The 21,037-nt window shown below is 61.4% G+C and overlaps 1 protein-coding gene across 4 annotated transcripts; it reads left to right on the forward strand.

Annotated features, from left to right (window-relative positions):
* The first annotated feature begins 1,022 nt into the window (after positions 1-1,022).
* On the forward strand, positions 1,023-20,921 carry C1H15orf39 (chromosome 1 C15orf39 homolog). Of its 4 annotated transcripts, none has more exons than XM_060154295.1 (4): positions 1,023-1,172; positions 4,479-7,292; positions 9,258-9,437; positions 16,715-20,921. In XM_060154295.1, the coding sequence occupies exons 2-4, from the start codon at positions 4,529-4,531 to the stop codon at positions 16,723-16,725; spliced, it is 2,955 nt and encodes a 984-aa protein (XP_060010278.1). In that variant the 5' UTR covers positions 1,023-1,172; positions 4,479-4,528; the 3' UTR covers positions 16,726-20,921. The 4 variants fall into 4 exon arrangements, with proteins under 4 accessions (XP_060010278.1, XP_060010259.1, XP_060010268.1 ...); XM_060154276.1 differs by lacking the exon at positions 16,715-20,921 and adding an exon at positions 10,791-12,724; XM_060154285.1 differs by lacking the exon at positions 16,715-20,921 and having other exon boundaries at positions 9,258-10,734.
* Positions 20,922-21,037: the final 116 nt, after the last annotated feature.

The following is a 21,037-nucleotide window of genomic DNA, read 5'->3' on the forward strand; positions in this document are numbered from 1 at the left end:
CCAACATCAGATGGCCCAGAGAGGGCAAATAGAGAAAGCCCTTCCACCACTCCAGCCCCTCTCTTGGTAACAGGCCATTCCTGGCTGGGGATGCTCCACCCCATCCCACCTCCCAGGCTACACGTGCTCAGGCTTGAGGGAGATTTGTCCTAAAGGTTCAGAGGCCACTTAACAAACCTCCCAGCATCCTCATTCCTGGCTCACCCCAGAGATGGGGATATCACCCCTTCCTCAGACAGGTATGGTGCCCTAACAGGAGTTGAGATACATTTGTTTGGAATTTGCCCTCACTGGCTGCACCGAGATGAGGGGACAGACTAAGGAGCCCTTCTCCAGCCTCCTAATGCAACTGTACTAGCCCAAGAGAGCCAGATATTTTATTTTATTTTTTATTTTTTTGCGGTACGCGGGCCTCTCACTGTTGTGGCCGCTCCCGTTGCGGAGCACAGGCTCCGGACGCGCAGGCTCGGCGGCCATGGCTCACGGGCCCACCCGCTCCGCGGCATGTGGGATCCTCCCGGACGGGCACGAACCCGCGTCCCCTGCATCTGCAGGCGGACTCTCAACCACTGCGCCACCAGGGAAGCCCTTTATTTTATATTTTTGAGAGCCAGATATTTTAATACAAACTCTTCTAAGCCTTACGACACAACCACTATGATATAATCCCAGTTTTACTAAAATAAGGAAACTAAAGATCATGAGGTCAAGTGGCGGGCGCAAGGCCGCATAGCTAGAAAGTGACAATGAATGAATGATCTAACGGAGTGACTGAATGAAGGCGTGGGATGGGCGCGCCAGGCGATGGTTCGCAGAGTGCGGTGGGTACAGACCGTGCACAGCGCCCGCGGCCCGGCCCCCAGAGGTCTGGCAGAGGCAGGCCTTTCGCACCCCGGGGCTCAGGGGAGCGCAAGCTCCCAGAGGCGCGGCCGGGCTCTGCCCCAACCGCGCGGGCCGCCCCGCCCCCGCTCCGCCCCCAGCCCGCCCCGCCTGGGACCGCAGACGGCGCCCGGCGGCGGCGCGAAAGGCAGCGAGGAGGGTGGCTCCGGGCTCGGTGCTCACCGCGACTTCCCGTGCAGGGCCCGGCAGGACAAGGACCCGCGGCCTCGGCGGCGCTGGAGGATGCGGCCGCGGCCCCGGGCAGCAGCAGCGGGAACCCCGGTGCCCTGCAGGTAGGAGCTCGCCCACTCGGCGGGCGCGGAAACTTGGGCCGAGTTTGCGGGCGGCGCGTGGGGAAGGGGCGGGTGGCGCTGCCCCAGGGCGCCCCTGCCGGCCGGCCCGGGGATGGAGCGCGCTGGGCCTGGGCTGAGGTGGCTTGGCTCCTGGCTGCCGCGGACCCCCGGCTGGCGGGCTGCGGGGCAGGGGTCGCGCCGCTGCCCCAACTTTCCCCGGACTTCGAGGCCCCCGGGGCCTGGTAGCTCTCTGGAGCCCCGGCGGGGCCCCGGCACCCGATCCTCCGGCGTGGAGCTGGCGAAGAGGGGCTCAGGCCGAGCCCTCGGGCCTCCCGCGGGGCCCGGCTCACGTGGACTGCCCGGGCGGAGATGGGGGGGCGGCGGGGGGCTGGCCTGGGGGGCGTCTGGCACTGAGGCGCCGCGGGGCCCTGGACGCGCCCTACTGGGACGGGACGGCCCTGCGGTTTCCTCGCTACGGCTTGACTCACCCTCTGGCCGCAGCCCAGGCTGGCGGGATCGCCCCGAGGCGGTGGCTGCCCGGACTCTGCTGCCGGGCCGCCCCCTGCCCCAGCCCTCCCGCCAGTCTTTGGGTGTCGGTCCGTGGGGCTGGGTGCGCGGGGGCCCGAACGAGGGGAGAACGCAGTTCTGGAGGGGCGTGTGTGCAGATATGGGCCAGGCACGTACTTGCAGGCACGGGTTTGCATGGGTGGCGGCGGCCTGTGTATCGGCCTGCTGGGGTGCACGTGCGCCCCAGCGCCGCAAGTCAGGGCATGGGGACACCCGGAAGCCGCCGGGGTCGGGTGTGGCGGCAGCCCCAAAGCTAGGTCGACTGAGGGCCCCAGGCACCGGAGTTATGGGCCAAGCAGGTAGGGGAAAGGGGGTGGAGCGGATCCCGCGACCCTTCCCCCACCACGGGAGCCTGGGCTGCCCCTAGATGCGGTTGTAGCGTGGGCAGGGCCCAGAGCCTCAGCTGGGGGAGGTGTGAGAACACGGGAAGGGGAGACGATTCAGCCCTCTCAGAGAGTCCAAGCGCTGGCCACAGCTGGGCAGGATCGCTCTCTTCTTCCTGGTCTTGCCCAGCGTCCATCCGGAGACCCCTTAGGCGTTGGAAGAGGGAATTGAGCCACGGAGCTGTTTGCTCCCCCTGCTGCGTAGGGCAGGGATGGCACAGCGGTGCTGGGCTCTTCTGGGCGCTGCTCGAGGTTGGTCCTCCCAGCCCAGCTGCAACCTCAGCCAGCAAGCAGCTCGGTGGCCCAAAGGGTGATGCGACCCTGCCCCCTGGGGTCCCGCCCTTCTCTGAACATTTGCTTGCCTCTTGCTGCGTGTGTGGGGGGGGGAAGGAGGCACCTACATGTTGGCTACCGAGTGGCGTGTGTAAAATATTGGGCTCTCCCCATCTCCTAAGAGCCGGAGGTAGTGTTACCCCCATACCCTTCATAGTCCTCTGCCGGCTCCCTGGAGCCCCCACCTCTCCCCCAAAGACTCTTGGGGGTCCCAAGTGGCCTCACCTTTATTGGGCTAAGTCCCAGGGGAGTGTCTCAGAAAGTCTCCAGGGTCAAGGGCATGCAATGGGCAGAGCCTAGGAGAGAAGGGCTCTTGGGGCCGGGGGTGGGTATGGAGAAGGCCCCAAGGAGTGTGTGGGGGAGGTGAGACTAGAGCCAGCACTTATTAACCCAGAGCCCCCCAAGGGCAGGGGGGCTCAGCACTTCCCAAACCATACAACCCCTTCTTGCCAAGTTGCTGTGCAGCAGGGTGGGGGCTTTCCGCTTGGGGTGCAGGGCCCTGTCATAGGGCGCTGCTGTCGGTATTGTGGCTCTGATGCTCCTTCCTGTCTTCTCGGAGCACCCACTTCTCCAGGCTGGCCAGAGGTGTTGGATTCTGGCCCGGAGATGAGATAGCTTTCTTTCTGAGTCGTGTCTGGCTTCCTTGGTGCACTTAGGCTGGGATGAGAGTAGGCATTGGCCCCCATATTACCCTCGGCTTTTTCTGTCCCCAAAATGTGCTGGTCTAACTCTGAGCGTGTGGGTGTCGTTGGCCACCAGTCGGAAGGGAGAAGACTGAGAGGGGGGGCTGATCTTGGCTTGGTGATAGAAACTTGTGACACCTGTCCCATGGCCTAATGATAGCAAGATTGAGCTGATTCATCCTTTCTAAGCCACCTGAGGGTTTCGGGGAACAGGGCACTGGGGGAGGTAGAAGCAGGTCAATGTGGTCCTAGTAGACTGGCCTCAGATGACCCCCTCCTGTGCCATTGGGTGCCTGCTGCCTTGAGGAAAGCCACACTTGACCTCTCTGAGCCTATAGGTCCCAGTCCTTGCTTGGCCTTGCTTGAGGACCTTAGTCTTTCTCTGGTACGCAGTTTTTCCATCAATACAATGGGGGTCGTTGCCAACTAGCACTTTGTGACCCCTGGAAGCTCCTTCCCTGCATATTCACATCCTCTCGCCTCCCCACCTGCTCCATGGTCCTGTGCTGCCCCCATGTTCTTGGAATAGCTGCAGTTTGGGGGCTGGGATGGGCACAGGTTCTCCTCCCCTCCCCTTTTGGGAGCTTCCTGTTGGCGCCACAGCACCATCTGCTGGACAGCCTTTGCTCTCCTCCTGGGGGTGGGTCTGGGGTGGGGCTTATGCAAAGGGTTGTGCTGGGGTACTACCCTCTAAAACTAAGCCCAGTATCTGTCCTCCTGGGCCTAGGGACCCGGGTTCCAGGCCTGGCTCTGCTATTTTCGCTGAGACTGGCAGGTCAGAAAGTGAGATCTAGAGTATCACAGGAAATCTGAATTTGTAGACAGTGCCTGATTCCACGTCTTGGCCGCTGTAGGCATCTAGAGATCACTATGGCATCTTGGAATAAGAACTTGTAGTGAGAGGTAGGAAGCCTGCCTCTCCTCCCATGTCTTTCATCAGTGACTTTGGGATGAATGGGTCTCCTCGTCTGTAAATGGGTGGAGGTGTGGGCGGGAGGAGTAGCCAAGCGAAGCGATCCTCAGACTGTGTTCTGCAAAGTCTGAAATCGTGGAAGGGGCCTTGGGAGTCATGTGGAGGAAAGCTGGACAGAAGGGGCTCCTGGAGTGGGGGCAGGGGTACGTTAGGGCTGCTGTACAAGAATTCACTAAACAGAGGGTTCTGCAGCTTACAAAATAAAGTTGGCTCATGCCTTCATTCATTCATCCATACAGTCTTTACTGAGCATTTACTAAGTGCCAAGTTCTTGGGCATGGCAACGAGCCAGCAAGAGCAACAGCCTTCTGTTGCTTGCCTGTAACCTGTTTTTCTGACAGCCCCTGCCTCTCCCTCTCTCTCCCAGGTCAGCAGTTGAGTAGCTGGGGCCCTGGAGGGCTTGAAGCCTTCACAGTGATGGCGGAGAAGCGGCCGCTGGGGACCCTGGGGCCTGTGATGTACGGCAAGCTGCCCCGCCTAGAGGCAGACTCTGGGCCCGGGCACAGCCTGCCCCCCTCTGCTGGTAACCAGGAGCCCTGCAGCTACAAAGGTGCCTACTTCTCCTGCCCCATGGGGGGTCCTCCGAAGACAGAGTCTGAGCGGTTGGCATCCTGGACCCCATACCCACCCTTGTACCCCACCAGCATGGCAGGACCCCCACTTCGGGCAGACAACCTTCTGACCAGCTGCCTGCTCTACCGCCCACCCACAGAAAGCTCCGAGAAAGTACAGGACTCTGGCCCGGTTGAGCTCCTACCCTTCGGTGCCCAGGCTCACTCCTACCCAGGCCCACCACTGGCGGCACCCAAACCTGTCTACCGCAACCCTCTGTGTTATGGGCTCTCAACCTGCCTGGGGGAAGGGGCAGCAAAGAGGCCCCTGGATGTTGATTGGACGCTGGTGACTGGATCCCTGTTACCCCCCGCCGACCCATCTTGTTCTCTGCCCCCAGCTCCTGGCAAGGGCCAGTCCCTGGATGGTACCTTCTTGCGTGGGGTGCCAGCTGGGACGTCTGGCAAAGACTCCTCGGTGAGCTTCTCCCCGTGCCAGGCATTCTTGGAGAAGTATCGGACCATCCACAGCACGGGCTTCCTGGCCTCCAAGTATGCAGGTCCTTACTCTGGGGACCCCAAGCAGGCATTGTCCGAGGGACCCCCCAGCCCTTGGACGCAGCTGGCCCAACCTCTGGGACCAGCCTGCCAGGATGCCGTGCCCACCCACTATCCGCTGCCCCATCCCGCACAGGCCCTCCCTTGCCCTCCAGCCTGTCGCCACCCAGAGAAGCAGGGCAGCTATGGCTCAGTGCTTCCACCGCAGCCTCTGGGAGCCCACAAGGGGGCCGGGTACCCAGCTGGTGGGCTAAGCAGCCCCTACCTGAGGCAGCAGGCAGCTCAGACACCCTATATGCCCCCAGTGGGGTTGGACACTTATTCCTACCCCTCTGCCCCCCTCCCAGCACCCTCGCCAGGCCTCAGGCTGGAGCCGCCTCTCGCCCCACGCTGCCCAGTGGACTTTGCTCCCCAGACGCTGGGCTTTCCTTACGCCCGGGATGACCTCTCTCTCTATGGAGCATCCCCAGGGCTCGGAGGGACGCCGCCTTCCCAGAACAGTGTGCAGGCTGTGCCACAGCCCGGTGCCTTCCAGCGGGCATGCCAGCCTCTGCCTGCCAGCCAGCCATGCTTAGAGCCTGCAAGGCCTGCAGAGAAGCCAGTGCAGGAAGCTGAGGAGAAGATGTGGCTGCCCAGCTGCAGGAGAGAGCAGCCCCAGCCCCACCTCGATGAGCACCCTGGGGCACCCATCATCATTGGCGATAGTCCAGTTCCACCCACCCCACCGGCACTCCCGCCCTGTGCCCAGGAGCGCCAGTCTCTTACGCAGAACGAGGGCACACTGCCACCCAGCTCCCCACCCATGCCCATTATCGACAACGTCTTCAGCTTGGCCCCCTACCGTGACTACCTGGACGTGCAGGCACCTGAGGCCACAGCTGAGCCAGACCCGGCCCCAGCCCCCAGTGAGAGCCATGACAAAGACTGCAGGGGATCTCTGCCTGGCCGGGAAGCCCCCTCGAGGGTGCACGCCTCACTTAAGGAGGAGGTGGCACTGGACTTGAGTGTGAAGAAGACCGCGGCAGAGGCCCCCCCTACCAAGGTCCCTCATCCCGCAGGGCATGCCAAGCCCACCGCAGCTGTGGATGTGCCAGGTGCGGGAAACACAGTCTCCGACATGCCAGGTGTGGGGGACACAGTCTCAGATCGGCAAGTCCTGAAAAAGGTAGTCACAGAGGCACCGGACCTGCCTGGGGTGCCAGTGACCACAGAGGCGACCCCAAGGACCAACTTCCACAGCTCTGTAGCCTTCATGTTCCGAAAATTCAAGATCCTCCGGCCAGCACCCTTGCCTGCAACTGTGGTTCCAGCCGTGGTCCCAGCTGTGCCCACCTCAGCCCCTGCTCAGCCTGCACCCACCCCCACACCTGTGCCCGCTGGACTACAGATTCTCACCCAGCCCTTGCCCGTGGCCTGCTTCAACCTGGCACTGCCCAGCCCTCCAGCTGTAGCCATGACCTCCCCCGCCTCGGCCCCTGCTCCGGCTCCATCACCTGCACCGGCTCCAGCTCCGGCTCCGGCTCCGGCTCCGGCTCCAGTTGTAGGCCCCGCTCCAGCGTCTACTCCCGCCACAGCAGACTCCCCAGAGCAACACTTCGCAGGACTGCATGCCTCCCTGTGTGACGCCATCTCGGGCTCAGTGGCCCACTCCCCGCCGGAAAAGCTGCGCGAGTGGCTTGAGGCGTCTGGGCCTTGGGGCCGGGCGGCGTGGCAGGACTGCCAGGGTGTGCAGGGGCTGCTGAGCAAGCTGCTGTCCCAGCTGCAGAGCTTCGTGTGCACGCAGCAGTGCCCCTTCCCCCACGTGGTGCGGGCCGGGGCCATCTTCGTGCCCATCCACCTGGTGAAGGAGCGGCTCTTCCCGCGGCTGCCACCCGCTTCCGTGGACCACGTGCTGCAGGAGCATCGCGTGGAGCTGCGGCCCACCACGCTGTCGGAGGAGCGGGCCCTGCGGGAGCGCGCCCTGCACGGCTGCACGTCGCGCATGCTGAAGCTGCTGGCGCTGCGCCAGCTGCCCGACATCTACCCTGACCTGCTGGGCCTTCAGTGGCGAGACTGTGTACGCCGCCAGCTGGGTGAGCATGGGGCAGCCCCAGTAGCCACCGGAGCTGTGTGAGCGAGTGACAGGTGTGTGGGCTGTGTGAGTGGTCACAGCCAGGGGCTGAGGGATTCCCGGGCTTCTGGAAAGAGCTCGTGCCTGGGGAGGGGGCTGGCCTTCCAGGGTAGGCTCTGTGGGTGCCCGCATCCCTCTTCGCCCCCAGCATCAATGAGTGCCTGCACAGCCTCCTTTGTCAGTCTCTGAACATGCCAACTGCTCTGTCCCCAGGAAAACTTGGCCTTCCCTGGCGCAGCAGCCTCCCAGGTTCCCCCCTCATCCTCCGTGGTGCCAGTCTGAGGTCATCTCCCCCTGTGTCTGTCCCGCCCCGCTCCCCTCTTCCGAGCTCAAGCCCCAAATACCTGACTGCGTGCTGGGCTTCTGCACCTGGGGGCTCTTCAACCCTTAACTCCTCCCAAACCACGCTCCTGACCTTTCCCCTGAGCTCGCTTCCCATCCCCGTCTTTCCCGTCTCAGCAACACTGCACTCATCCAGCACCTCGTACCCCAAACCTGGGAGGGGGAGGGGTCCCACCCTCCCTCCCTCCCTCCCGGAACACTTTTAAATGTGTAATTCCCCTGTCCTCCCAGATATTTACACACACAGAAATTGCCTGTAAGTCGGAGCGTCATTTTGTGGTTTGCTTCTCCCTACCAAATAATCTGTGCACGGTGTTCTCCAATGTGCTGTTTTTGTGTCTGGGAGCATCTTCTGCCTCCGTTCAGGTAGCTGGACCTTGCTCTGGGGAGTGGCTGTAGTGCCTCACGGCGGGTACCATCAGGATCACTCTTCTTCAGCCGCGGCTTTGGTGATGGTGTCAAGTGGTGTCTGTCGTTGCCTGTCCTACTTCAGGACATCTGGCACTGGGGCCAGAGGCCCGCTCTGTAGTCCCCCTGCCTTACGTCCACCAGGCCGCTGGTTGTGTCTCCACAGAAACTTTCTTGTCCCCTTCCCATCCTGGCAGTCTTGCCCTGGTCCAGACTCCATATCGGGGTGGAGAGGGGGCCTGAGGCAGCGAGGTGCTGATGTGGAGTTTGGGGTGTGGGTGATGAGCATTGCTGAGCACTTACAAAGTTGGGGCATTTGCCCTAATGGGGTGCAAAGAAAATGCAAGTACAAGCGTTCTATTCCTGGGTGAGAAAGGGTGAAGGTGGGTGTCATGCCTCACCCACAAGCCCCCCAGCCCGTCTTCTCTCTATACATTTGGGCTCTCTGGGGCCCAGAGAGGGACAGGTCCTCTGGACAGTGGGTCACAGGCACACCACAGACCCCTCCTGCTCTGACCAAGCCTACGAGAGTCTGGGGCCCAGCCTCCTACCACTGGCTGCATTTTGGTGCCCCTGTCCCCATTCCCTCCCGTATCCTTATGGGGCCACTCTCAGTGGTGTCCTTAGACAGTGCTCCCCTGACAGCCCCCCTTCCAGGTAGGTGTGCTCTTGGTCAGAAGGCCCCTCCCATTCCCTCCACCCCTTCCTCCACTCCCTCCCTCCCTCCGGGCACTGCTGTCTGGGCAGTCCCTGCCTGGCTCTTGTTCCGGTTCTGGGGGTGATGTGACAGAAGAATGATGGTACCCTTATATGTGGCAGGGTCCTCTCTCTCTGTGCCTCAGTTTCCCCACCTGTTCAGTGAGCCTTTGGATCAGACCAATGGTTTCTGGCCTGTTGAGCCCTTTCCTCTTGTCCTTGCACCCAAAGGGTTCCTGGGGGGTGCCCCCATTAGATAGAGTGCTGGTATCACCCGAGGAGAAGCACACCCTTTCGGCTTGACGGGCATGACGGTCTGGCCAGTGTGCACATGCTGGGAAAGGGTCATGATGTCTGTGACCCTGCCAGGGCCGCCCTGACCTGGGACAGTAGAACCACCGGTCTAGATGGCTTTGGAGGCCTGGAGATGGGACTTGAGGGTGTTGGGGGTCTGCAGCCTGACGGTATGTTCATTTTCCAGGTGACTTTGACACTGAGGCTGGATCTGTGCCCTCCTCAGAGCCCACCGTGGCCAGAGAGGAGCCAGAGAGCCTAGACCTGGCTTGGAAGTTGTCTGCCCCCAAAGCCAAAAAGCCGGGGAGGAAGCCACCAACCCCTGGCCTGGAGAAAGCAGAGGCAACTGCTGGAGGAGGGTCCCGAGGTGCCTCACCCACCCCTGCTGCTGGTGCCAGCTTGCCCGGCCCCGCGATGAGGGCGCGCTTCCGCAGCCTGCTCGAATCCGCCTGGCTCAATGGCCTGGCTCTGCCCACTTGGGGCCACAAGGCCTCAGGACCCGACCGGACCGCGCCCCACCCGCAGCTGTTGGGCAGCCAGCGTCATCAGCTGTAGCCTTGGTCGCCTCTGCTGTTTGGAGATCTGGGGATCACTGTCTGTGCCCCGCTTCTGCCGGTCCAGCTGCTGAGGGCCAGGAGCGGACATGGCCTTGGGGTTTCTCCAGCTCTTACCCTGCCCCCGCCCCCCACCCCAGGCTGGGCTGAGAGCCCCTGAACTTTTAACTTGAGGGCCTTTATCAGAAAGGACTACTTCCTATTTCGTCCTTAGAGAAAACGTGTGGGCTTTGGAGCCCGACAGACTTGGGCTTGAATCCTGGCTCCTGCTCCTTGCTGTGTAAACGGGCAGGCCACTTCCTCTCTTGCGCCCTCAGTTCCCCATTTGTAAAATAGGACAACACAGCCTACCTCACAGGGTTGTTGTGGGGTGATGCCTGACACACACCCATCACGGTTTGCTCTCTGCTTCCTGCCCAGGACAGGAGCCTAGATCTCAGCCAGGGCCTGGAATGGGAGGCTGAGGCCCGCAGAACCTTCCTCTAGAAAGTCTTGATGTGTCATAGGACTTGGTCATCTTAGAGTGGTATGTTGTCCAGTGTATATGGCTCACACACTTTCTAGAGTCATTTCCCAGGAAAGCCTAGGGCCACATACAGCCCCAGCATTTGGGGTTGGGCCCTAACCCCCGAGTCTGGAGCTCCTTGAGGGAGCCTTCCCCTCCCATCCCCTGCTACAGGGGGTGCAGGGATACAGCCTGGGGCTGGCATCCTTGTCCTGGGCCTGCTGCTTTCACCCCTGGGAGGCCCCAGCCTGTGCTGAATTGATACCAGTGACTTCCCTGAGGTGCCGCCCCAACCTGGTGCATTTTCCCAGGAAAGTTGTGTGTTTGCCGGAAGCCAAGCAGCTGCAGGGACTCAGGGACTAAAAAAGGGACAGGCCGAGTGACAATTCGGTCCTGGGAGGTCTCCGAAGATGTCGACTAAGGACTTTGGCCCTCCCCAAGCCAGGGCCGCATCAGCCAGGCCTGCTGTGGGTTACCTTCTTGCAGAGTGCTGAACTGAGCCAGAGGCTGGCAAGCCAGGCCCTTGGCCTAGTTAAGGTCTGTAATAAGGCTGTGGGCCCTGGAGGCAGGCCATTAAACATAAAAGCATTTGGGTTGTGTTTGGACCTGGGGCCTGACTGTGTCTTGGGGGGAGGTCATAGATTTCATATGTCATCGCCAGGTGATGTCCTCGCTAGCCCTTCACTCAGGCTGCAGCTCTCCCTGCTCCCAGCCCAGAAGATGCTGAGGCCGACAAGCACGCTGTGCCCGCTAGCTCCGGCCACACGGGCCCTCACCACATGCCCACGGTGCAGCCGTTTCCCTGCTCAGGCAAAGCCTCTCCCTCCTGAGACCCATGTGGGTCCTGGTGGTCGCTGCTATGTAGCCCACTGCCCAGTGAGGAATGCTGGTCACCAGACCCTATTGTGTGCCCCTCTGCCAGGACCGAGGATGTGCCTGCCAAGGGCTGGGTAAAACAGAGCTGTCCCCATCTCTCCACTGAGGCCTGGCCCCTCGTACAACCTTAGCTGGGCTTAGGTTCCCTCCAGACACCCTGCCTCTGCTGGCATGTATTCCCATAGAGGTTTGTTCTCAGGGCTGCTGAGGTGGCCTCCTGGCCGTGGTTTCCCACTCAGTCTGGGCAGAGCCAGTCTGTGAGGGCTGGTCACACCTACCAGCATCTGTCCTAATATCTGTGGGTCTTCACTGAGCTCAGCTACACTATTTGTGGAGACCCATTGCCCCCAGTACTCTATCCACACAGGCCCTTGGAGTCCTTCCCAGGCCAGGAGATAGGTAACTCCAACACACGTGGTGACTGCAGTGCAGAACCTGGGGGAAGGGTGCCATGGAAGCTCAGAAGGGACCTGGCCTAACCGGGGTGTGAGGAGGTGTCCTTGGGTCCCAGAAGAGGTGCTGCCTGAAGTGGGCCTTGGAGCCAAGTAGGAAGATGTGGGTAAATGAGTGCCAAGTGCTTCCTGAGTCAGGTGAACAGCATGTGCAGGGTCCCAGAGGAAACAGGTGTGGCTGGAGTGCCGGAACGAGATGGGAGGAGGCGGGGCCGGGAAACAAGGCTCAAATCCAGTCTGCTCCTACCACGTCAACTCTGTCTTGCAACCTGAAGAGCTGGGGTGTGGTTCATGTTTACAGAAAGCTGAAGTGTTGGAGAGTTTGAATCACTCCGGGCTACTAGCGTAGGCAGGGAGAGACAGGATTGCATCGTAGGCGAGGTCACTCCGAACCCCCGGGCCCTGGGCTTCTGCAGCCTGCCAGCCTCACCCACCCGGCTACCAGGGCCTTGCTGGATTTGGCTGTGATCTTTCCTTCTTTGCTTTTAATTTTCTTTTCCTTCCTTCCTTCTTTCCTCTGCCCTCTTCCCTCCTTTCCTGCCTGCCTTGTACACCTGCTGTGTCCCTGTCACGTGCCAGGCGTGCATCTTGCTCACAGTTACCTGGCAGGATCTGAGGCCTCGAGATAGGACTCCGCACCCGAGTCCGCCTGGGGCCCTAGAGGGCCGGAATGGTGCAGAGGCTGGATGAGAGTAGTGCAGAGCTGGAGCTGGTAGGGGGAGGCGGCTGCGTCCCTTGGGACAACTGTGTCCTGGGAGCCCAGTCTGAGGGGAGGGACCTGGCCCTGGCCTGAGGGGTCTGTTAAGGGAGGAGATACGACAGCATCCTAAGGAGCCCAGCCTAAGGTGGAGGGGACGGGAACAGAACTCTGCCCCGGGACTCTTGTCAGGGAGGCAGTGCTATCACCCCTCACAGTTTTTCAGAAAGCCTGTTCCATTCTTTGGTGGGGATATCGATGGCTAAGAGCTGAGGGCAAGGAAGGGGGCGGTGGGGTGTGGAGCTGAGTGTGCTGGGTGCCCCCCAGCCCTCAAGGAAACTGGAGTGGGGCCCACTCTGCTTCGGTTCTGACCCCACCGTTCCCTGTAACCGGCTAAGGCTCCTGGGCTGGGCTGCGCCCAGGCAGGGCTTTTCAAACAATCACCTGGGAAATGGTTTCCCGGGCCCCATTGAGAAGGGTCTTGGGCAGAGCCCAGGAACCTGGGGGGTTTTTTTGGGTTTTTTTTTTTGCGGTACGCGGGCCTCTCACTGTTGTGGCCTCTCCCGTTGCGGAGCACAGGCTCCGGACGCGCAGGCTCAGCGGCCATGGCTCATGGGCCCAGCCGCTCCGCGGCATGTGGGATCTTCCCAGACCGGGGCACGAACCCGTGTCCCCTGCGTTGGCAGGCGGCCTCTCAACCACTGCACCACCACCAGGGAAGCCCCAGGAATCTGGGTTTATAATTGAAGGTGATGCTGAGTCAGGTGTTCCAGTAACACGGACTACTACTCCCACTAGATTACAGATGGGGAAACTGGTACAGGAACTTGCTGATGGTCACATCAAGTCGGGGCCTGTGTTAACACCTAGAGCCAGTCCTGAGGGTTCTGGGCCAGCGGGGAGGCCAGGAGCCTTTGTACCTGGCTCCGCTCCGCCCCCTGTTGGCCTGGCTCAGACCTGCCCTGGCTGGGCTTCTCTCCCCACCCAGGTGGGCTTTCTAGACATCACGTGCACCTCTTGCCCTAATAAATGGAGGAGGGCGCTCAGGTGAGCCTCCAGCTTGAGTGAGGCCCTGCCCCCTGGCTGCCCCACCTGGCTCCCCAGTCCAGTACAAAAGGCTGAGCGGCCCAACCAGCTAGTTTTGCTGCCAGGAGTTAAGCCTGCAAAGAGGTGAGTGAGGGGGAACCTCTGTCTCGAGCGGGTGTCGTGGGGAGGAGGAGAGCGAGGCTATGCAGGGGTTGAGGGGTATGAGGACACCCCGTTCCCCTCGGTAACCTCCACGGCTTCCTCCCTGGCTTGTCACTGAGGGGGTTGGAGTGACCGGGCTGCTCTCCCTCCACCCCTTGCAGGAGAAATGGAGGAGGGCCCAACTCCCACCTGACTGAATGTGCCTCTTCTGACCCCCCAGGCCCCTCTGGAAGTGGGAGTGGTGCCTGCTGCCCCTTAGGCCCGGCCCCAGCTGAAGAAGCCTGGGGAGGGCGTGGGTGTGAGTAAGGCTGCAGGGGCGCTCCGGCCGGTGAGCGCTGGGCTCTGCTCTGGCTGTTGTCCTCGGGCAGCTCCCCCAGCCCCCGGCCCAGGGGGTGCCGCAGCCCAGTCTAATGCAGCCCTTCCAGGCCCCAGGGCAGGGGAGGTGCTGCAGAGTCCCTCCTCTCGCTCCCCTGGCTGGACTGAGGTTGGCAGGTAGATGGGGGGCTCCTTGGATGCACTGCTGCCTCCTTGAGGATCCCAACTCTGGGCGTCCTAGCCTCTGCCCACTCAGAGGCTCGTATGTCTGTCGACGGAGCTATCCACCCCATCTGACACCCCCTCCACCCCTCCCCAGCCTCAGCCTGAACTGGTCACTCTGCCTCCTGCACCGCTGCCTCTGTCCTCTAGGGACCCCACCCCCAGGCCCCTGTGCCTTCTCAGGGCAGCGAGAACCTGGGCTCCTGGGAATGATGTGCTGAGCCCCTGTGCTCCTTGGAAGGACCTCAAGAGGCCTCTCCAATGATTACTAGGCCTGGCAGGGGGTGTCCCTTGCTCCTTTCTCCACCAGCCATCAGATAAAATCATCTACAAGCCCCTCTCCTTCTCAGGTGCGGGTGGTGAGCCCGGGGCAGTCTTGTCTCCTCCCCATAGTTCACAGCCTGCGATTCCAACGTGGCGGCTGTTTGTCCTCAGACCCTACCCACCTCCCTTCCCCAAGCCCCGCTGTCAGAGGGACTGGGGCTTTGGCTTGGGGCCTCACGGCAGAGAAGCTAGGGGCTTCCGCCAGCCTCTTGCCTGCTGAGGCCTTGGCCCTTCCTTCTGAAGTGTCCTCAGTGAGGCCTGGGCTCCCATCCGCCGTGAGTGGGCAAGAGACCCTGCTTCGGGGAGGCCTGGGTGCCCCGGCAGTCCTGGGCCCTGCCTGCCTTTCCGCAAAGCTTGGCGCCTCCTCAGTGTGGGAGAGCCAGGGTAGCCCTGACCAGCCTTGCCTGCCACCCCTCAGCTTGCCACCTGTTGGTCCTGAGGACGCCAGCTTCCAGGGGCATCTTCCCCAGCCCTGTCCGTCACCACCCTGGTAAAGCCAAGCCTAGCAGGTGGCACGAGTCCCAGCCACTAAACCAGGTCCCCAGCAGATCTGCCTGGTGCTTCCCCAACACTGCCTTCCAGCCCAGTGTGCATCCCAGGCCCCCAGCTTGTGGTGCCCCAGCCCTGGCCGGTTGTCCAGCTTGGAGCCTCTCCGGACCTGGGGCTGCTCCATCTGGAGGTAGCTCAGACCCCTCTCCTGGTCGCGGGCACCTCTGGCCCCAGCCCCTGGCATCCCGGGCTCTTCCAGCGTTCCTCAGGACTGGTGGGGATGTTGCCGACTGGGTCCTTGGCCTCCTTAATCAGTAAAAATGGATCAGAGGCCAGAAAAGAAATTCAGGCAAGGCTTTATTCGGGCCCCTGTTGTAGCAGCGGGGAGCGAGAACAAGTGACAAGTAACAGGTTCCATTGCTTGCTCGCCAGCTGAGGTGGGGTGAGCCAGTTCCTTATGTGGGGGTGTGTCCAGGGGTCGGGCGGAGGGGTGGCTCAGGTGGTGTGCCCACACCTTGGTCTCTGTATCGCGTTGTCCAGAATTTGCCCCAACTGCGCACGCACGCGGTTATCTTCAGTCCCTTATATTGATACTTCCTTTGTATTTTCTTGCTGGAGGAGGCTTGTGTCCAGGTGCAAGCCTGTCTCAGGGAGACCTCACCCTGCTCAGCTGATGCCACGTTCTGTACACCAGGCTTGCCTTCCATGCGGCACCAGCCGCTCCTTTCTCTTGTAGCCCCAAGGCCCACCTCCCTGATCTGGGCCCTCCGGCTGGGCCCACCCTGCAGAGGAGGTGCCTGAGGTTTCTGCAATATTTCCTCTCATGCTGGTCTTCCTCCCAGGGACCCTTCGGGAGCCTGGTGCCACCGACTTCAGTGGGGCAGAGCCCAGTCCCCCTTCTCCCTTACCCATTGGCTTTATGGCCACCAAGGCCTCTGACTGCTGGGGGACCCACACCAGGGCCCCAGACCCACAGCCCCCTTCTTTTTGCCTGCTGGCCCACCCAGGGCCTGGATACCTGAGCCTCTGGGAAGAGAGGTGTAATGACTCCCGGGACGTTCCTCTCAAGCAGAGAGCCTATGTGGCACCGGGCCCTGGCTCTCTGGGCTGAACTGGGCAGCGGAAGTGTCTCTGAGGACATCTGGGCAGAGGTGCTCAGTCCTGAGGAACCAGCTCTCACAGCTTCTGCTGTGTTCCTATCCAGTATGCATCGGGGGGACCCGGCTCTCCTCCCACCTTGGCTGCTGGGACCCCCAACGCGACTCACTCAGGGGTCCTGACCCAGGAAGCCACAGCCAGCTGGGAGGAGTGCCTGGTGTTTCTGCACCCCTTTTTATGGTGAACACTTGGGCGGGAGGGGGTAGGGACTTTGGGGGGGACTACAGGTCCCCTCTGGTCAGCTTATGAGTCTAACCGGAGGATGGGACTGCCCCTGTCGCAGAGGTAGGTCTGAGTGGCCCAGGCCCAGTCCTTCCCTCAAGCAGAGTCCCTCTGTCTTTCCAGCTGGCAAGCAGGCCCTAAACCCCGATAATGGCTGGGTGGCCTGTGTCCCATCCCACTCTGTCTCTTGCCCCTGAGGGGAGTCTGGCTCCGGTCCTGGCACTTGGTTACCTTTGAGTGGGAGGCCACAGCTGGCAGGTTGCTCCAGCACGGGCAAGGCAGGTACCGTGGCGGAAGCCCCAGGCCAGGCCTCCAAGGCAGCCATGCTCCTCTCCACTTCTGTCTCACGCACGTCACCTATGCACTGCTTCTCCCTCACCCCCGGCTCAGCCTGGAAATCATACTGACGGTAAGAATAGTGCCACCCAAGCTACGGCGGAGCCTGCTTAGAGGGTGGCTGGAAAAGGGCCTGAGGCAGAATGTCTGGGAGTTCCTGTCTGCTTATCTTCCTTTCTCCTAGGCCCTCAAAGAAGGCAGTTTTCTCCGTATCTCCTACCCTGCCCCAAGCACACACAATGCTGCCCCTGGCCTCTCCCTCCCTAGAATGTACCCATGTGGGACTGACGCTTTGTTTTGTCCTAGGTTCCACGTGAGAGGCAATTATCCCTCCTTTCCTCAGCAAAGGGGGCCAACTGAGGCAGCGAGGTGGACGGTTCCCCCACGGCCCCAGCTCTTAATGGTGGAGTGGAGCCCAGCCCTTCCCGGGTGGTCATGCCCGATGGAGTCCACGCTTAGAGGCTTCCCTCTCCTCGGTTCAGGTGCTTGCTGTCCTCCACGCCTGCCTCCTAAAATCCAGTCTGTTTCTAGTAAGTCTTCTCGGCTCCATGGTGTTGCGTGGGCTGCTAAGCCTAGGGGCCCTGCCCGCCTCTCAGGCCCCTTCCAGGCTGGGGAGGGGCCCCGGCCTCCGGTGGTGGCTAGCACGCCAGCTGAGTCCTCACTGCACCTGCTCCCTGCAGCCAGAGGTCGGTGTGGGTGCAGAGCCAGGTGGAGGCTGGAGGCAGATTCTGCTCGCCAACGCAGACTTCCCGAGCGCCGTGGTAGCCAAGGCGCGCCAGCGAAGGGTACCTGCTGCCCCTGGTGCACGGGCCTGGCCTCACTCAGCCCCAGCGGTGAGTGGGGGGATGCCCGCTCTCTTCTGGAACATGCCCACCACCACGCCTTTGTCCCTCCTGGGTTCCCTGGCTGATCTTGTGAGGATGCCTGTCACCTACCCTTCTGACTGCCCTGTGGGCCAGCTCAAACCTTCCCCTAGGCCTAAGAACCTTTTCCTGGAGGGTCACCCCCCACCCTCCTGACCCCACACTTTAACGCTTTCCGTAGGGGTTCATATTAGGGTTGGGTTTTATGGGATGGCCTATGAGGGTCTAGACCAGGACCCAGATGGCTGTGATTCCCTCGGAGCAAGGCCCTCATCTGCCCCAGCCTCACCTTCTGGAACAACCCAGAACCCTGCTTCCTTTGGTCTTGGGCCTGCTGGGAGCTAAGGTTGCCCTTGTTTGCCTTCCAAGGCAATACTGACATCCTCATGAGATAGCAGGGAAGACTGAGGCCCAGCAGGGGTTGCCGCAGGTCAGAGTCTCCATGGCCAAACAGAGCTCAGGTCTTGGCCCAGAGTGGCCTGGGGGCCCTGTTCAATGTACTTACACCCTCCCGGTGTTGTGCCCTGCAGGGTATACCTCGGAGCACCTGTAGCCTGAGAAGCTGCCCATCACCTGGGTGACCGTGGGATCAGCCCCCTGCTCAGGACGAAGGCCAGGTCACACTATGGAGCAATCTGAAAGCAGGTGCAGCCCCTCCACCTCCATGGCCTCTGAGCTGGGAGGATGCTGTTCCCAGGGGTGGGGGCAGAATCGGGAGGACAGGGCTCCGTAGGCTGTCCTCTCTAGGGGTAGCTCTGGGCTCCAGGATCAGGACCTCCAAACCTGGCCCTTCCCCTGGGAGTCTCCTGACCCCAGAGATAGCAAGCAGCTTGTCCAAGGTCACCCTGCAGAGAGGGGGCAGCGGGACCTTGGCTCTTCTCACTCAGCTGCACTTTCTCTCCCCACCCACTCCAGGTGCTAGAGAACCCAGGCGGGCTGGGTCCTGCAACAGCCTCTCACCTCCCTTCACATCTGGTTGGGGGGGAGGGGGGAGGAAGGGAATAGGGTGCCTGCCCTGCCAACTCATCTCCTATTTGAGGAGAGGTGGCATCTGGGCTGCAGCATGAGTGGCTTAGACTAGAAAGGCATTTCCCAGGTTCTTAGCTGGCCTTGGGCAGGGTGCCCTCACATGCTTCCTGATCCAGGTGCCCAGGACACCTTGAGTCTGTCTCCCTAGAGGTCCTCAGACCCCTCCCCTGGGCAGTCCCCTATCCCGGCCCTGGGGGATGCCGGGCACAGTCATCCCCAGGGCTGCCCCACCAAGACAGGCTCTGGCCGCTGCAGTTTCCTGCTGGAGCCTTGGGCCATCGCCTTGCCACCTTCCAGCCCCTTGGTGAACACCTAGCCCGTAGCTCTTGGGCCCTGGACTTGGACCTGAGGGTCCTTCTATTGTGGATGGATCTTCTTGGCAGATTCAAAACACATCTTTGCTGGATGTCCCACGCTGGCTAGGCCCCCTCTCCACGGCACTGACATCTGTTTGTCAAGCCCCAACCAGACTGTGAGCTGAGGGTGGGGATAAGGTCTGACTTACGTGGACAAGATGTCCCAGGATGACACTCGCTTAAGCTCGTGACCCCGGTAGTCTCTTTTGGGCACGTCATCCCCCCGCCCCCGTGCTGAGGTGCCTGCATTTGGCCACAGGTGCCTCTCCTGCCACCCTCCCTACCTCAGGCCAGTGTCAGGCACCTGTGGTTCCAGGCAGAAGCCCGAGTGCAGAGCCAGGTCCGGCAGACGGTCCCCAGGTGCTGACGGCCTTGCCCAGCTGCTCATGGACCTGAGCTGCCTCGCTGTGGCTGGTGAGTGACACCCCTCCCCCAGCCTGCTGTCCCTCCAGGGGCCAGGCCTGGGCCCAGCTGACCTCTGTCTGCTTCTGGCCCCTCCTTTACCTGCCAGGCTCTCACTGAACATGACTGTCTTGCCCATTTCCTCATCTGTCCTTAACAGGAAGTTTATAGAACCGCTCAGGGACATTGCATCTCTTATCTACCAGGCCCTCCTTGGAGACGTGGCCACCTTGGTAGGCCTGGGCCTGGCCTTGGAGTAACCAGGAGGTCATGCTCTCCTTCTAGGATACAGCCCCCATGGTTCCCATAGGCTCTTCTCCATCTGAGCAATGGCCTGGTGGGCAGCTGCCCCTTCTCCCCTGCAGGGCACCTTGGGGTGGGGGGAAAGGGTGAGGCAAGAGATCTGGTCCTCTCTCATCCGCCTGAGGCTGCTTGGAGGCAGAGTGCCCATCCCTGCCCACCTCCCACTCCAGGTGCAGCGGGGGCTGAGCCCCTTCCCCGCCCTCTGGCAGGTGCTGATTCAAGGTTCCCAGTGAGTGTCGCTGGGGTGGGTGGGGGAGTGGCTCACAGCACTCTCCCTGCCCTTCAGACCCTGGAGAACCACTGGCCCAATGGGCCGGCTTGTTTCCTGCACTGCCACCTCCCAAAACCTGGGGCTGCACGCCGTAAGAAAGCAGCAGAGTTCCCACCTTTCAGGTGCAGATGCTAGCACCGCCCTGCTGTGGGCATGTGGTCGTCAAGAATGCAGGCTCTGGGGCCCTGTGACTGTGACCTTGGGCAAGTCACTTAACTCCTCTGCTTCCCTCTCCTCGGCTGCGAGATGGGGATACTAGCACCTATTCACAGGTGCTTGATGAGTGTTAGGTTTTTAGAATGAACTGAGTTCTGGAGGAGGCAGCAGGCGGAGGGATCAAGGTAGCACTGCGTGTTCATCTCTGAGCTTCTGTTTATTCAGCTGGAGAATGGGACTGCGCAGTTCCAGAGCTGCTGAGAATTAAAGTCCGCGTAACGGTGGGCTGTGGGAAGTGTCCTGCAGGCCCCATCTGGCCCATGGGGAAGACCTGCTTAGGAAAGACTCGTCTGCGTGAGGGTGCTGGTTTGCCAGGCCCCTCCGCCATCCTGTAGACCCTGGTGATGTCTGTCCAGCCTGGTGTCCGCATGGCTGGCTCACCTTGCCAGGTAGACCCTTTCTCCTTATGTGTTGCAGGTATACTGTCACTTCACCTCCAGAGAGACCATGCTAGGTCCCCACATGTGGGTTTCCTTCCCTGTACCTTCTCCTTCAAACCCACAGAGGTCACCAGGTGTGTCTGAACTGTATCTTCACGCGAGGCCTCACGTGATGCTCGACAGCCTGGCTTGTGGAGGGCCAGGCGACCAAAGCCTGAAGAGAAGAGGGGCTCAGTGTTCACTGGCCAGCCTTGGCCCTCAGGCTCTTTCCTGCTTATCCCACCCTCTTCTCTCCTGTATCACCTACAGGGACTCTCATGGTAAGGGGGGCAGCTCGGGAGAACAAGGCTGGCATAACCCTCCCTCCCTAAGAAAAACACTAGCAGGGATGTTTTCGGCATCCTGACGGCTGGGGGAGCACCTTGCAGGGCCGCCTCCTAGTCCCTGGCCTGCCGTGGCCCTTGAGTCAGAAGTCGTGGAGAGAGGGGGCTGACCCAAGATAGGTGCAGATATCAGGTTACTTTCCGGGTACCAAGGGGTAGAGGCTTGGGGGGCAGGGGCCCTTCAGGGGTAGGAATGAAAGCTTACGTATTCCAGAAGTGCAGAGGACTCGGCCGCCAGCTGCAGTCAACCTCTACGTGGTGACCTTCCTGCTGACCCTCTCTGGCATCTTGGTGCTCGCTGCTATCTGGGCCCTGGGCTCCTGGGTCCCCTCACCGGGCCTGCCAGCTCTTCTGTAGGTCGAGGGAGCCTTTGGGGTAAGACTACACTTGAGTCCCCTTCCCTTCTAAGTCATGGTTTCAAAGGCC

This window comes from Lagenorhynchus albirostris, chromosome 1 (assembly GCF_949774975.1).
Source record: "Lagenorhynchus albirostris chromosome 1, mLagAlb1.1, whole genome shotgun sequence".
Taxonomy (NCBI): Eukaryota; Metazoa; Chordata; class Mammalia; order Artiodactyla; family Delphinidae; genus Lagenorhynchus; species Lagenorhynchus albirostris.